The 14,193-nt window shown below is 40.4% G+C and overlaps 1 protein-coding gene across 5 annotated transcripts in view; it reads left to right on the top strand.

Annotated features, from left to right (window-relative positions):
• Positions 1–14,193, top strand: part of CENPE (centromere protein E) — a 55,123-nt gene that overhangs the window by 26,244 nt on the left and 14,686 nt on the right. For all 5 annotated transcript variants that reach the window (XM_072118843.1, XM_072118827.1, XM_072118819.1 and 2 more), the window contains 13 exons: positions 592–769; positions 849–958; positions 1,050–1,286; positions 1,810–2,178; positions 2,603–2,725; positions 3,393–3,692; positions 3,918–4,211; positions 4,561–4,860; positions 5,205–5,480; positions 6,041–6,145; positions 6,234–6,506; positions 7,377–7,481; positions 7,580–7,840. In XM_072118843.1, coding sequence (XP_071974944.1) covers positions 592–769; positions 849–958; positions 1,050–1,286; positions 1,810–2,178; positions 2,603–2,725; positions 3,393–3,692; positions 3,918–4,211; positions 4,561–4,860; positions 5,205–5,480; positions 6,041–6,145; positions 6,234–6,506; positions 7,377–7,481; positions 7,580–7,840 — 2,931 coding nt within the window. The remainder of the gene's footprint in view (positions 1–591; positions 770–848; positions 959–1,049; positions 1,287–1,809; positions 2,179–2,602; positions 2,726–3,392; positions 3,693–3,917; positions 4,212–4,560; positions 4,861–5,204; positions 5,481–6,040; positions 6,146–6,233; positions 6,507–7,376; positions 7,482–7,579; positions 7,841–14,193) is intronic.

Genomic DNA, 14,193 nt, shown 5'->3' with positions numbered 1-14,193 from the left:
AATCTGTCCATGGTCGTGCAAGTGCACAGCTTGTTATGTCTGAGTTATCGGAGCTGTGTGTTATAAAAAAGCGGTGCACCTGTGCAACATCACATGACCATGGATACATTTCTATCCCGTAAAGATGAACTTCTCATAGATGATAAGTATACATCTAGAAAACCGTGTGGAATTGATACAGAAATATATTGTAAAATTGTATGTTATACAAACACTTATTTGCTGAAATGGGAACACCCCTTTACAGGGGTTGTCTGTGACTCCTAAAAAAAAAAACGCTGTGTGGCCCTGGGAGGGGGCCGCTCAAAAAGGAAGAAAAGAAAGTGCTCAGACCAGCTTCAGGCAAGCCGAGGTGGCTGGCTGCACCCACCTGTGGTCATATCCCAGGGCATGACACCAGGAGGGACTATAAAGGTAAGTATGTGTTTGTTTGCGCTCCGATTACAAGGATACGTCTGGAATTGTCCTTCTAATGTTTTCTTACAATGGACAGTTGGTGTTCTTTCAAAAATTCTGCTGCTTTTCCTTAAATTATGTTGGGGGCTATAAAAAAAAACAAAAAAAAAACTAAACCTTGCATATTCTTCTTAGGGGGACTCAACTCTATTGTGTGAACATCTGAAACAAGACACTGAGAAATATTCGGTCCAACTTAATGTTGAAAAGTCGATCAGAACTGAACTCCAATGTGAGGTTGAAGAACAGCACAAAAAGATAAAGGAGCTTGAAACTAGGCTAGAGGAAATTCTTAGAAAGCTCCAGGAAACTGGTAAGGATGATATTACAATCCGTAAGTAAACCTGGAATTCATATAGCAGAAACATCTCACTACTTTTTTTTCAATTTAGAATCCAAGTATGAAGAGATGGTAGAAACACTTGAATTGGTCACAAAGGAAAAGGAGCATTTATTATCCTCCACCAACAGTCTTGCTAATGAGCTTTCATTTTACAAACTGGTAAAAAAAAAAAAATTGTAATACGGTTTTTATTTATGTTTGTTGCAGACCTTTTAACATTTTATTTATTATTTTTTTTCATTTATTAAAGGAAAGAATAACAAATGATCAAGAAGTACAAGTCTCTGAAGAACTGCCTGCAAACATTGATCAACTTGGTACTATAACCAGACAAGAAGAAAGTGAGAGGAGTCAGGAGAACCTTGCTCAACTGCAGCAGCAGCTCTATTCAGTTTCTTATGAGAAAGAAGAACTTCAGCAAATAATTGATAATCTTAAAACTGAGAGATTTGAATTGTTGGCTGATTTACAGCGACATGGGGAAAATGTAAGCAGGAATTATTGCCCTTAAATTGTTTGTACAAATGCAAATTATATGACTTCATTGTTTTTACTGTAGCAAAATGTTGATGTAAAGGCATGACTTTTGTTCACAAATTACAGCCTTTTCTTGATTCAAAGTACATTTACCACCATTATGTAGGATTGTAAACCAAGCACACTGACATACAGATATCCCTCTGGCAGAATCTGCTCTTCTTTTAGCTGCTTTCGCCCTTGATTTTACAAAAAAGGCTTTGTTAAATTATGCAAACAAACCTAAGAGGCTCCAGACTCCATAGGTGTTAAAGGAGCCTGCAGCCTCTCAGGCTCATTTGCATAATGTTTTATAGGAAGCTTATAGAAGAGTGGATCCTGCCAGAGGGGGCAGTATGTCAGTGTGCTTGGTTTACAATCCATCATCCTGGTGGTAATTTCCTTTTTAAATGGGTTGTCAGATATTAGACAAAAATCTTGTATTGTACAAATGGCCATCTTCATTATTCATTTATTTTTTTTTCCCCTATAAGGAGGCAGTGACATCTAAAGAAAAGTCTGATCTCTTAAATGAAATTGAAAAGTTGAATGAACAACTAAAGACTCTTCAAGAACAGTCTCTAGAAGCTGTGAGAACATTTACTGAAGTAGATGGCTTTCAGGAACAAAGACCCGAGTATGCTCATATGGAGGTTAATGTCCTGAAAGATTATGTCTCACGGGGTCCTAGCTTATTTGAAGAAATCCAGGAAGAGAAGTCAGAGATTCTTTGCAAACTTGGCTTACTTCAAGAAGAGTTGCAGAAAGGGGCTCTACACAGGGACGAACTTCAGAGCAAACTGGAGAAGGTGCTCAAAGAAAATGCCCAACTAAAAGAATCCTTGGATTCAGTCTCTACTCTTGTAAGTAGATTGGTGCAGTCTTTATTTCATTTTTTTTTTTTTCCCCAGCTTAATTCTGTGTTTTAATGGACACTCTTATTTACGTGTCCAAATAGCTAGACTTAGTGGTAGGAGGCAATAAAAACAAGCTCATTTAAAGGAACATTATTTAATTCTTGATTCAAACTGTGTGGTGATGGACCATCACGAATGCAGTTCTGTACCTGTTTGCACAATTTGTGTTTATGTACAGCTGAAAAGTGTTAGGCCTGTGTAAAAGTTTCTTTTAGTTTACAAATGAACAGACTTATTTGTTGGCCTATTACTGCCAGGTTTGCACAGGATAATTGAATGGAACTCTTATTCTGCCCTCTGAAATGTAGCCTTTTCTAAATGGTAAATGAAATATACTGGCAGAAGCTAATTTATTTTCTCCAAAATCTAGTCTTCCAGAACACAGGAAGAGCTACAGTGCTACCAGGAGGAATTACAACGGTCATTTCATTTGACTGCTTCTAGAGTTGATAAGGAAACCAAAACTGACCCAATGCCATCCATGGAAGAGGAGGTAGACCTTTAATCTTCTTTTTTTTTTCTTTTTTTTTTTTATATGACCGTTTTGTTTTTTCTTTTTGAAAGTACTATATCAATAGCTTTTCTCAGGTAGGGTATGGCAGCACCTTTTGCCGTTTTTTTTTTTTTTGGTTAAAATTTGCCAGTCTGTGTGCAAATGAGAGAAAAGTATCTTTTATAGGCTGGATGAGACTCTCCACTTTAGAAGTCACAATTTTGGGTTCTATAGTACCTAGAGCCATATTTTTGGTGTCCTTTTAAGAGAAGAATCTCAACTTTCAAATCAGGCTTGAGGTTCTGTGAGAAAGAGCTGCAGATATAGGAAGCTAAAGACACAGGCAATGGGGTCTTCATCTGCAGCACATGTATATTATATATCAGTGTGTCTTAAAGCTTGATGTAATCCCCCACCCCCCCTACTAAAACATGGTCCTAGGTATTATAGAACCCAAGATGGTTCTCTCGAGGTGACTCTTCTCCGCTCATTCTTAGGACTTTGAGATTTTACGTAATGGGGAATTGTAGAAGGGACACTTCATACCCTACCTGAGGGGTCTGTTAGTTTAGTGGTGTAAAAGCTGGTGACATGTTCCCTTTAAGCAAACTCTGTACTCAAGCAAATGCAGAACTGTCTTTGATTACGGAATCATTTGTTCATCTAGGTTATTGACTTACAAAAAATGTTACAACAGAAGGACACTGAATATCAACTACTTATTCAGAGCAAAGACAAACTTGAACAGGAAAAGATCTTCTTAAGCTCTCAAGTGGAAGGCCTTTTGAAGGAAATGAAGGAAACACATTCAACACTTGAGTCCTTACAGAATGAAAAACTAAAAGCTGAAAGACAACTCCTTGATCTTCAGCAGCAAATGGAAGCAATTGTAGAAGAACAAATTTATCTGAAAAATGTGCGGTTCTCTGAAATAGAGCAAGGAAGTCAGACGGAAAATAAAGATCAGGTATTTCACTTTTAACCATGTAGTATATCTAATAGAGAATTCTTCATGCAGAGTTGCCTGACTAAGCACTTTTTTTAGACTAGTTTGACTTTTGAAGCCGTTCAGTGCAGTTTAGGGTGTGTTTTGCATTGAATTTCTTGCTATATTTTAGCTTGTTTATTCAGTATCCTCTTGCAATACAGCTGCCAGTTTGCAACTTTACATTTCACTTTTGTCTTTATGTAGGAATTTCATTTTAATGATCCAGAACCAACCCACTCGTGTAATCACGAGGATGTAATGCAATCCAACATTGACTTAAGTAACAATTTAGAACAACTGAAAACTAATTTAAAGAACCGTGAGGTTGAACTGGAAATGCTAAGAAGTGAAAAATATGATAGAGAGCAGAAGATAAATCATCTTCAACATAAAGTGGAACTGATCACTGAGGAGTCAGAAAATCTTAAGGTGGCACAACAGTGTCTTGTATCGGAGAGGGACCAAACCAATGAAGAGCTGAAGAAGAATTTTGAGAAGGTAAAATATGTTTGTGTGCTCAAATTAGGTTGATAAATGGATAAAAGTGCTGTCCATTTTAGAGCATGTAAACACAGAATGTGAATTTTTCAAACGGGCACCACCTTCATCAGTGGAATACTTTCTATTAGTGGCGCTTTGGGCTTGGAGTCCTGTTTTATATGGATAGCCAGACATAGAAATGACATAGATTTGAACATGTACTTCCACAATTCTTGCGTTATGTCTTACAAATTATATGGATATGTAAGCAGCACAATTCTTAACTTTATATTTATTTGATGTACAGCAGATTGCAATATTGCCTTTTTCAATTAACAACATGGCACCCAATTTTTATCCATTACAGCTTTCTTCCTTACAAGAAGAGGTGCTTCAGAATGCTAATGTACAACAAGAACTTATTCAGAAGAAGGAAGAGCTTGAAAACGAACAGCTTAGTCTGAAATGTGAGATAGAAAATCTAACAAAGAGTTTCACAGGAGCTCAGTCAAAACTGGAATCCTTAGAGAACGAAAAACTGGAGACTGAGCAACAACTTAAGTGTACCCTGCAGCAAATGGCAGAGATTACTCAAGAGAGGGATGAACTTAAATCTGCAAAGGAAATATTAACTGTGGAAATCCTATCTTTTAAAGAGAATAAGAGGGTAAGTGAAATATTGTGTGATCATGTGTATAAAAAAAAAAACCTTTATCGGCCATCTGTTTAAAATAAACCTCACTGCGTCATAGCACATGGCTTCCACTTTACAATATTTCATACATTCATGGAATGGCCTGTTTTTTAATCTCTGTTCCATTTCTTCAAAATACTAGAAGGTTCACCCCACCAGGCTGTCTTGTTCTATTGCTCAATTGTCAAATTGTTGTTCTCACATAGCCACTTTCTCGAGATTTATTAAAGTGGAAATTGATTATAATATACAACACATAATGTACAACACGTACACTGAAGTGTTGCTCATATTTGCTAAGAAAATTCTTTTTGCAGAGTGTGGAAGAGAGCCATGAAATAATATCTGGAAACCAGGAAGCTACACAAACACATCCAGTATGTAGCCATGTGTTTGATAACAACTTAAAGGACATGGAAGTAGAGATTGCAACTCTGTGTAAAGAGAAGGCAAACCTTGAGGAAAAGCTTTTCAGTCTCCAGCAACACTTGGAAATGACTACAAATGAAAGCGCTGAACTAAAGCTTACACTTCAGAGCCTGCTCTCAGAAAAAGACCAGCTAAAGGACGACCTCAGAGAAAATGTAGAGATGGTAGGTGTTGGCTGTCCTCTTTTATGCATTCTCTATCACTAGATTCATTTTGTCATATGTTAAATGCTTACGTCACTTAAAATCGAGTAATGGCCATATTAGCTGCTACAGGACCCATAGTGTCCTAGCCAACCAATCTGACACACTAAAGAATGGAAGGTGTGCACTGTTATATACATACTATGCTGAACACTTTGCAGGATAATGTGTATATAGCAGTGCACATCTTTACAGTACACAATTGACAACTCTGAAATCTCTTTACTCCACCACCCCACCATGTGTTCATCAGCTAGTGGGCTGCATGAAGTCAATCTACATAAAAGTGGGTGTGTGTGAATATATAGTAATACTGTAGTATTTGTGTAGTGGTTGTATTTGTGTATATATACTTGTGTTTATGCATAAGTGTATAAATGCGTGTGTGTGTAAAAAATGATTGGCCCCATTCAGAAGTCTGCTATTGGGGCCCAGCCTCTCCTAGTTACTCCCCTGCTTAAAATGATTTTTTCTCATAGTTTTTTGCCAACTATGAGATTAACAATTTTCTGCTTCCCTAGTCTATAGAAACTCAAGATGACCTTAGAAAAGCACATGATGACCTTCAGCAGCAGAGACAGGAGGTAGAAGAGCTAATGTGTCAGATTGCGGCTTTAGAACAAAAGGTATGATGGCTCAAATGATATTGATTTTATTCTTGAACCATTTTTCGTTTCATCAGAGACCTTATTACTTTAACTTTTATTTTACCAGTCGACTTCAGTAGAGAACAAATTTCAAGAAACTCTATCACTCTTGAAGGAGGTCAACGGTGAGAAAGACCTTCTTGAACAGTCAAACCAGAAACTGGTATTAGAAGTAGAAAATCTTCACGATGAAATCAAAGACAAAGAATTTGCTCTTAAAGAATTAGGAAAAGAAAAATCTGAAGCTGAGCAAAAAATACTTGACCTTAATGTTCAACTTAAAACCTTGTTGGAGGAGAGGGACCAAATTGAACTTGCAAAAGACAAGCTACATAAACAGGTAACTTGGGGAAAAATGGTAAAATTCTTAGAATAGCATGATATATAGTTCACATTAACATGTATAGAGAGAGGTGTGGAAGGTGTAGTCCTCCGAACAAGTCAAGGTATTTGCTTACAAACAAGTTTTGCACATTACCCCGAAGAATAACCGAGGACAAGGAAAACATACACAAATATTTACAGACCGTGTGGACCCCACCCAACACGTGTTTCGCCCCCCCACCCCTCCTTTATCAGGGGTATGTGTGTATGTAGACCTCTGTATGTGTCTCGTATCCTCTGTTATTCCTCTGGGTCATGTGCAGTACTTGTTTTGGTGTTATTTAATTTGGGGAACAATCTATTTATTCTGGTGGGAGTACAATGTGTCTGTGCCCCCTTTTACTTGTATCGGCGTTGACTGTTGCAAAAGTTCTAACACTGAAATTTTTCTTGTCATCGTATAAACCTTCACATTTTCACTTATGTAACATTATTCAGCTGCTTGGCTACAAGCACCACACTTGCCTATGTAGGTGTAAATAAGATGCAGAAGCTATGGTCTAATTGGTCGGTGGCGCGTGCTTGTGGTGATGTCACAGGAGGCAGGTTCAGCCCCTCCATCTTGCTGATTGTAGTTCTTTCCAGTGCTGGAAACCATGGTTGCTATGGACCAAAAAAGGTTCTGAATTGGTACAAGGCAAAATAATTTTCAGGAGCGATTATTTTCAGGGACACCTGGAGCAGAATTATGGTTTCAAGTTGTGTGTTTTATTTTTTTTACTCAGAATGAACATTATCCTTTAAGGACTGTATTAAACTTGATTTTAATGGTTTTGTGTTCCTTTGAGTTTATTAGGAGGAGTTTAATACGGTTTTTAAATTGCAGTCTTTTGAAACTCAAGATGAACTTAATTGTACTCGGGAAGAACTTCAGGAGCAGAAGAAGCGGGTGGAAAAGTTGACAATTGAACTATCTTTTCTAGAAGAAAAGGTATGAATGTGAATGACCCAATAACCTCAGTAGCACTGCACATGGGTGGACCTTTCCAGTTGTGTGTTTACCATTTTTCTTTTTTGTTTTCCAAAAAGTCCACCTCATTGGAGAGACAACTGCAGGAAAAGATTGCCATGTTGAATACAGCTGTTGAAGAGCGTCAGACTCTTGACCAGTCTAAACATGAAATGGAACAGGTTATGGAGGACCTCAAGAGTAAGAGCTTTGACATGAAACAAGCCGAGAAGAAAATAGAAGCAGCTGCTCAGAAAACGCTTGAACTCGCCAACGAAATTAACCGTATTACACAAGAAAAGCATGACCTGCAGCATAGCAAGGACAACCTAGAAGAGGAGGTAGATTGTTTATTCTATTTATTTTTAGAAACCAAACAATCAGTATATAGCTCTTCATGTAATGCTGCAAAATGGGTTATTAGGTATGATAGGAGTAGTATGCTTTCTGTTGGGAATCCATACTGATTTCTACTGCACTTAAGAATACTTTTAGTTTTTATCCTTGTAGCCTACACATTTTATAAGCTGCATAACTTCCCAATGCTGTGCTTTTCTTTAGAGGACCTGTCACCCTGAAAATGACCCTCACAAAATGTGCCCCCTCACCCCAGCCCCTTTCTCCCCAGACAGTTTTTAAAAAAATGTATTTGTGGTAAATTGATTTAAAGCGATCCGACCTCTTACGAAATAAGTGGTCGGATTCTCCCATCTCTTGTGTCCGTCAGTGGGCCTTATTCATTACGGGGCTGGCCGACACTCCTGTCTGCGGTGACCTGTAGGAGAAGCCGTGGCATCGCATGTATTGTGTAATCGCTGCCGGCTCTCCGAAATGCGGCCACACTGACAGCGGCCGCAGACTTTCTCCTATACATTGCCAGCCGGCCATGCTGCACTAACAGCGGCCGTGCCAGGCTTACATACAGCGACGAATCGCGGAGACCTGGCAGCGATTATGCAATACATGCGATGCTGCCTGCTTTTCCTACAGGTCCCCGCAGACAGGGGCATGCTTGGGGTGTGTCGGCCGGCCCCCTAATGATTAAGGCCGACTGCCGGACACAAAATAGGAAAATCCGACCTCTTATTTAGTAAAAGGTCGGATCGCTTTAAATCAATTTACCACAAATAAATTTTTAAACATGGCTGGGGAGGAAGGGGCTGGGGTGAGGATTATGGGGGGGGGGGGTGGGAGGGTACATTTTTGCGGTGGTCATTTTCAGGGTGACAGGTCCTCTTTTTAACTATCTATTTATTTAGACATACTCACAAGGTATATAGGGAGGTATTGTACATGGGGAGGGGAACAAAGTGCAGGACGTCACATTACAGCAAGAACGACGACCATTTCACACCAAAACGCTTCATCCGGTTCGTATATGTATAAGGGAACATTAAGACACCTGTGTCTTGTACTTACAAATACTAGAGGAGGGTTGACCCGAGGTAATACCATTGGATAGTAGTATATCAACAGATAGCAGCACCAATCACAATATTGGCCATATTTGAGGCCAAAGCTATCTTTTCTGAGAAAAATCCATATATAATAGTTAATCCTTAGACTAAAACCGATTTAATAGTACCCAATAAGGTTTTCTCATGCAAGAAAACCTAAAGAAAAGACTAAAGTTGAGGGGCTATCCTGATATAGTGGTACAGGAGACTTATGAAAGACCACATACAGAATATAATGAAGTTGGTACCTCAATGGGAAAAGTCCAAAAAAAAAAAAAAAAGGCGTCTAATCGAAGAAATATGAGATTTGTATTTTCATTAAATTACTCCACACAAGCAGAACAAATTAAAAAAAGCCATAAATGATTTGCATACCTTGGAAGGCGTAAAAGATTTCAAAGAAATAATAGATTGGGGACTTACTTTCCACAGTGGTAGATCCCTCAGAACAGAATTGGTGTCAAGTAGTTTCAACCCATGTAGAGTCCGCTGTTTAAAAAATATCACATGTAGACCCAACCATGCAGTATATATAATCTTCTAGTATCATAGTATATAAGGCCAGAAAGACGCAAGTCCATCAAGTCCAACCTCTAAGAATTAAATAAATGTTTTTTGCCCCATGACCCTTTATATTTGTTCTCTCCAGAAAGTCATCCAGGCCTCTCTTGAACATGTACATAGAGTCGGCCATAACAACCTCCTGCGGCAGAGAGTTCCATAGTCTCACTGCTCTTACAGTAAAGAACCTTTGTCTATGTTGATGGTAGAATCGCCTCTCCTCTAGGCGTAGAGGATGCCCCCTTGTCCTGGTCATAGGCCTAGGTATAAAAAGATCTTTGAAGGCCTGTACATGTAAAAGTTTTTACACAGGAGAAACAATACAACATTTAAATTTGTTTCAGTGAACATACAAGTTCAATTAAAAACGGGCAATGGTGACCCAAGACTAATAGAACCATATAAGAAAGTTTCATAACTCAGACCCTAAATCCATGTAAAGAATTTGTATCCCCACCAAATAATGGAGGAGATTGTCAAAGAATGCTCCTTCAAAAAGAAAAAAAAAAAAATAGATCTTAAAAACAGGATCTCGGGGACCCGCATGTATAAATGACAACATAGATATGGGAGTTTTTCTATAACCAGACACCACATCTTTTTAATGCTACTGGGCCCTACATCATATTACAGCGGTGTATTAATATTGTCTTTGTATAATATTGCATACTATAGGAGGTACCAACATAAAGTTTGAGCCTATGCAGTTTAAAGTAAATAAAAATACTTTCTTTATATGATTAAAATACTACTACCAGTGTCCTATCAAATGGGTTTTCACCCCTTACGCGGTCCAATTGCTATTAAGTTCATAGTTTCCACCACCCACTTGGGGGAATCAGCAGTATCCTCCCTCGGCAGATGCGTAGTGTGCATAATACAGATGCTTCAGCGCCATGTTGGTGGAGGCAGAGGACCGTCCCCCGCCTCACAGCCAGTAGTTCTCAGGTATCGCGATATAGTGAGAACGGCAGGAGAGTCCGAACACACCTGAATATGCAGGTGTAGAACACAGTCATTTGTGATTGACAGATGGCAGCACAAATGGTTAATATGTTACTATCCAATAGTATTGCATATACTAGAGGGGTGACCCAAGGTAAGTAGAAGACACAGTTGTTTTAATCTTCCATTATACACATATGAACTAGAGGAAGCGCTTTGGTGTGAAATGGCCATCGTTCTTGCTAATGTGATGTCCTGCACTTTGTTCCCCGTCCCATGCACAATACCTCCCTATATACCAGTGATGGCGAACCTTTTAGAGATTGAGTGCCCAAATTTCAAGCCAAAACCCACTTATCTACTGCAAAGTGCCAACATGGTAATTTAGACCAATATTACATAAGGGCAAAATAATACTGCCACATGTTTAACACCACTATTACAACAACATAAATAGCATCATGCTTAATATTACCACCATAGAGTAATTGATTTTACACCTATGATCATATACATGTTTTAACCCCTTAACGCTCTGCGCCGTAGCTCTACGGCGCAGAGGTATAAGGAGTGTGTGAAGAGGGCTCACGGAGTCCTCTTCATACAAGGGTGGGGGTTGTTGCATATTGCAGCAAACCCCCACCACTAATAACTGCGGTCGGTGCTTGCACCGATCGCGGCTATTAACCCTTTCGCCGCCGGCGTTTAAAGGAGGACGGCGCCTGGGCGCCGCCATCTTTATTACGATCGCCACACCCCCAAACGTCATCGGGGGTGGCGCTCGGTTGCCATGGTAGCCTCGGGTCTTCGTTTGACAAGAGGCTACATGGCTTCTGCAGATTCGTTACAATGAGCCAGTGGCTCATTGTAATGAATCTGCTTCAAAAATGCCATATATTGCAATACAGAAGTATTGCAGTATATAGTAGGAGTGATCTGACCATCTAGGGTTAATGTACCCTAGATGGTCTAAGAAATAGTGGGGGGGAAAAAAAAGTTTAAAAAAATTTAATAAAATATTAAAAATTCAAATCACCCCCCTGTCCCTAGAACTGATATAAAACATAATAAACAGTAAAAATCGCAAACATATTAGGTATCGCCGCGTCCAAAAATGCCCGATCTACCAAAATATAAAACCGGTTACGGCCGGCGGTGACCTCCGAGGCGGGAAATGGCGCCCAAATGTCCGAAATGCGACTTTTACACCTTTTTACATCACATAAAAAATGATCAGAATGGTAGCAATGAAAACGTCAGCTCATTTCGCAAAAAATGACCCCTCGCACATCTCCGTGCACCAAAGTATGAAAAAGTTATTAGCGTCAGAATTTTTTTTTTTTCTGTACACATTCGTTTTAATTTTTGAAAATGTATTAAAACACAATAAAACCTATATAAATTTGGTATCGCACCGAACCAAAGAATAAAGCGGAGGTGTTATTTTGAGTGCACAGTCAGTCGTAAAAACTGAGCCCACAAGAACGTGACCACGTGCGGTTTTTTTCTTTCAATTTTTCCACGTTTGGAATTTTTTTTCAGCTTCGCGGTACACGGCATGTTAAAATAAATAACATTACGGGAAAGTAAAATTTGTTATGCACAAAATAAGCCCTCACACAGGTCTGTACACGTAAAAATGAAAAAGTTATGGATTTTTGAAGTTGGAGAGTGAAAAATGAGCGGAAAAACCCTGCGTCCTTAAGGGGTTAAGTATATAAAGTATATACATATTAGCACACTCATGTAATACACACAAAGATCAAATGTATACACTCATATTCACCCACTTATCTCCATGTACACAATCCTACACGGTCTTGGACCTACCATGCTGAACCCAGTAAGCAGTGTTCTTAGGTGTTTTTTTGTTCCTGTGTCCCCTTTCCCTTTAATTTCTGGGATTAAGGGAGTAACAAGGTACCTCCTAACTCCTTAAAGGCATAGGAATACAGAGTGCAGCAGAGTCATGTTGTGCTTATCTCTTAACTGCACCTTCATAGAGACCCTGCACTACCAGTGGAATTGAGTGTAACCTGGGTGAGTGCACTCACAGTAGCAGGAGGAGGCAGAGATGACCTGATGTCTTCATAGATGTCTTCAATCACATCCCTGTGTCTTACCTCAGACAAGTAATACAGAGCCCACTGATGAAGAGATTGAGTCAGAGCAGCTCTGCTCTCACTGTCATCCTCAGGCATCCGCGACCTAGGTACGGAGTCACACGCAACCACTCGCAGGTGGCACTTTAAGGTGGAGAGACGTGTACAAGTGCAGTGGTCCGTCTCTTCTTCCTGGGTAAAGAGGGAGACATTGACCCATAATAACAGGTCCGCTGCAGCCTTCACTGAGAAGCTGGTCTCCGGAGGGCTGCTGTGTGTAGCAGAGCAGAGTGCTCTCTGCTCTGCCACTCCCATGCCCAGAGTAGCACTGGAGCTCCGGCACGTAGCAGCAGCTGGTGGTCTGGCCAGAGCTCCATTAATAAAACACACACGGTGGAAGACGATGGCGTGCGTGCCAGCAGAGAGGGCTCTGCGTGCCCTGTCTGGCACGGGTGCCATAGGTTCGCCACCACTGCTATATACCTTTTGTGAGTATGTCCTAAATAAATGGATTGCTGAAGACAAGGGGTTGAGTGCCATTCCTACTTTTTCTTTTTTTTTTCTTTTTCTTATGTTCCTACCGGATCAAAAGGAATAGAGCACCAATTTTGTCTATTTTGCCGGAAAATATATATCTATCCTACCAAGGGACATATATGCTTAGTGTGTATAGTGACAAATCCGCATCTTACCTCCATGGTTTTCTGACGTCCCAGGTGGATCAATGGGACGCGGGAGGATAGCCCTTTTAAGGGCTGATCCTCACGTCCCCACACTTTTTTGTTAACTTTTATTAGACATATATTCAAATTTACTTATGCGGCTACTGGGACGTGGAGTAGCCGCATCTGAGGTTACACGAGGCGGCTACTCCACGCCTCGGTAGCATCTTTTCCCCTCCTACTCGCCCATCTTCGGCGCGCAGCTCTGCGTAGCTGCGCGCCTTCGTCCGGCGATCCTGCCGTCTGCGCATGCGCAGAAGAGCAGGCCCGTGCCTGTTTCGGCGCATGCGCAGACGGCAGGATCGCCAGACGAGGGCGCGCAGCTGCGCGCCGAAGATGGGTGAGTAGGAGGGGAAAAGAGGCTACCGGGGCGTGGAGTAGCCGCCTCGTGTAACCTCAGAAGCGGCTACTCCACGCCCCAGTAGCCGCATAAGTAAATTTGAATATATGTCTAATAAAAGTTAACAAAAAAGTGTGGGGACGTGAGGATCAGCCCTTAAAAGGGCTATCCTCACGTCCCATTGATCCACCTACCACCCAATCTACCTTTTTATAGGTAGATTTGTGGTGGTAGGTTCCCTTTAACTCTATACACACAACTTTTACATTTATGGTTCATATTTCTGTCAACAGATTTTACCCTAAAACTAGCAGCGCCCTCAGGTATGGTATGAAATGTCCTTGCATTGGCAGTGTCACATTAGATGCTCCTATTTTCGGTTCTATAGGGCCCTGAAACATGCTTTTGGTATACGTAATAGAATTAATTATAACAATCTCTAGTTTTATGAACCTACATATTCGCAGAGATGAGGAATGCTGCAGCTTAGGCTTCATTCACATTACCGTTGCTAAGCACGGCAGCGCTGGGGAGTGGGGGTGAGAGCTGCTTGCCCCATCCCTCTTC

Source organism: Engystomops pustulosus, chromosome 1, assembly GCF_040894005.1.
Source record: "Engystomops pustulosus chromosome 1, aEngPut4.maternal, whole genome shotgun sequence".
Classification (NCBI taxonomy): domain Eukaryota; kingdom Metazoa; phylum Chordata; class Amphibia; order Anura; family Leptodactylidae; genus Engystomops; species Engystomops pustulosus.
This window is presented reverse-complemented; position numbering and strand designations above follow the sequence as displayed.